The sequence below is a fragment of the Chinchilla lanigera genome, unplaced genomic scaffold (assembly GCF_000276665.1).
Source record: "Chinchilla lanigera isolate Chin_1 unplaced genomic scaffold, ChiLan1.0 scaffold00030, whole genome shotgun sequence".
In the NCBI taxonomy this organism is placed as follows: domain Eukaryota; kingdom Metazoa; phylum Chordata; class Mammalia; order Rodentia; family Chinchillidae; genus Chinchilla; species Chinchilla lanigera.
The window spans coordinates 21,069,245-21,071,411 of NW_004955431.1; the positions used below are offsets into that span (position 1 = coordinate 21,069,245).

Here is a 2,167-nt window from a genome sequence, read left to right on the forward strand (position 1 = left end):
CTCAGCCCCGGGGCGCTCGGGGCGGAAGCGTGGAGGCGCTCCGGGAGCCGGGCGAAGGGCGGGCGAGCAGCGGTCCGCAGCCTGCCCGGCGGGGAGCGCCGAGACGTTATTCGGAGAAAAGTTTTCCCTTCGAAGTTTGCTCTTTCGGTCCAGTGTGCGCCCACACTCCACCTGCCCGCGCGCCTCCGCCAGCTCCTCGGGGCTCGAAAGGGGCGCCAGACCTGGGGCTGGAGGGTTCCCACTCCTCCGCTCGCCTCCAGTCGGGGTTACTCAAAGCCACAGCAAATACAAGCCAAGCTTGAAGCGCTCCAGGCAGCGCCGCGCGGTCACCGCTTCCCAAGCCCGGGGACTCGGGATCTCCTTCCCCAAAACGAAACTTCCTCCTCCCACATCCACCGCACTCTCGCCGCAATTTTTTGAAAGGGGGAGGGGGTGCCGTACGGCACCCTTGAAAAAGATTTAGTAGGTAAGAAAGTCAGTGGAGGCCTCGACTTACCCAGGAGCGGCAGCGCGAAGTACAGGGTGGCCAGGAGCATGGTGCCGGCGCGCGGCTGGTCCCCGCCCCCCCCCAAAAAAATCCCGAGCCGCCGCTGGGTCTCTCCGAAAGGAGCTCAGCATGCAGCGATCTCCGGATGGCCGCGATTCCCTGGTAGCCTGAAGTTCAGCTCCATCCAGTGCGGGAAGAAACCCCCGGCCGGTCCGCCGCCGCCTCCGGCGACTCAGCTCCGGGAGGGCGTGAGGGCGGGAGGCGGTTTTGCTGTTAGGGGTTCAGGTCCGACCCAACCTGGAAGGGAGAAGGCGCTTTAAAATGAGAGCCCAGAGCCTTGAAACCTCCGCCCCCGGCAGCCCTCTCCCCTCCCTCGCTCCCGCCTTGGGGGACTTTACAACACCGGGTGAAGACCCACCCCCACCCGGGTCCGGGCGCTGGGAATGCATGTGCGCGCAACGAGAGGAGGGGTGGCTAGGCGGGCTGCGGCGGGCTGCAGAGGTCGGACGCAGGCTCTCAAAGTCCAAGGGGAGGGGGTCTATCGGTTGCAACCCAAGAGACTGAAGGCAAGCAAATAAATAAATCAATATTACTTTCCGAGCGCCGCGAGCGAAGACAGCAGCTGCCCTGAGTCGAGCCCTTGGCGGCGGCGGCGGCGGCGGCTGCGGCTTGCTAGCCAGTTCCGGCGTGGAAAGAGCCCCTTCTCCCGGGAAGTTGGCCGCCCCCTCCTCTTGCTCGTGCGCCAGCTCTGCCGCCGGCCCTCTGCTTCCAAACCACCAATCGCTACACCCGGTCGCCGACACCCACCAACCCCCCTACCCCCGAAGCTCGCCTCCTTTCCAGAGCAGTCGGGCGAGAGGGAACCCGGCTTCTTCGCCCCTATGCGATGCGCGCCCTCCACTCCCTAGTCCAAGCGCGGGGGACTCCGCGCATTCACACTACAGCGCGGGAGAGAGTGCTCGGCTGAAGCACCCCTGCAGCCCGGCAGGTGCAACCCGAGCCACAAGCACTCCTCCCCAGGGAAACCAAAGTTGGCCTACAAGATGGAAAAGGGTGTCTGGGACAAGAGAGAGGGAGAACGGCGATGGGTTTCCAAACAGTACGAGAAAACTCCAAAGGCCACCGACCTGGGCTCAATCGACCGGGTCGAGCTGCGGCGAGCAGCCAGTTTATTTATTTATTTATTTATTCTTTGGAGGGGGTGTCTCCTCCTCCTCCTCCTCCTCCTCCGCTTCCTGCTCCTCCCCCTCCTCCTCCTCCGTCCGGGGTCACTTTCTCTGCGCTAGGAAATGAAAATACAGTAATCTTCTAGAGCTCCTAGCGCTGAGTTGGCCAGGACAATTTCCGAGCAGAGACAAGGGCTAGGACGCCCAATGGGGATGTTCGTGGTTAACATAAGCGGCGAAGAGCCTAGCGTGGCCAGTTTCTCCCGGCCAGAGCACTGCCGGTTTGGTTTTGTTCTTCCCACCCCGCAGGGCACCGCAAGTCGCCTCCGAAGCTCGTCCTTATAGCGAGGCAGATGCACTCGCTTGCCCGCCCTGGGATTCCGGGCGGACCAGCCGGCGCGCACAGGACACGCCGCGCTAGGCAGCCAGCCGCCGGTGCCTGCCAGGCTCTCTCTCAATCTCCCTCAGTCTCTCTCTCTCTCTCTCTCTCTCTCTCTCTCTCTCTCTCTCTCTC

General features: G+C 63.5%; 1 protein-coding gene across 4 annotated transcripts in view; it reads right to left on the reverse strand.

The window, feature by feature from the left end:
- The window catches only part of Gfra1 (GDNF family receptor alpha 1), a 211,735-nt gene extending 210,093 nt beyond the window's left edge, over positions 1–1,642 (reverse strand). For 2 of the 4 annotated variants that reach the window (XM_005387845.2, XM_005387842.2), the window contains exons 1-2: positions 1,081–1,296; positions 497–784 (exon numbers count right to left, since the gene is read on the reverse strand). In XM_005387845.2, coding sequence (XP_005387902.1) covers positions 497–536 — 40 coding nt within the window. In that variant the 5' untranslated portion in view covers positions 537–784; positions 1,081–1,296. Of the gene's footprint in view, positions 1–496; positions 785–905; positions 986–1,080; positions 1,297–1,614 lie in introns of those variants that run through there. The other 2 variants (XM_005387843.2, XM_005387844.2) reach the window with 2 other exon arrangements.
- Between the last annotated feature and the right edge of the window lie 525 nt (positions 1,643–2,167).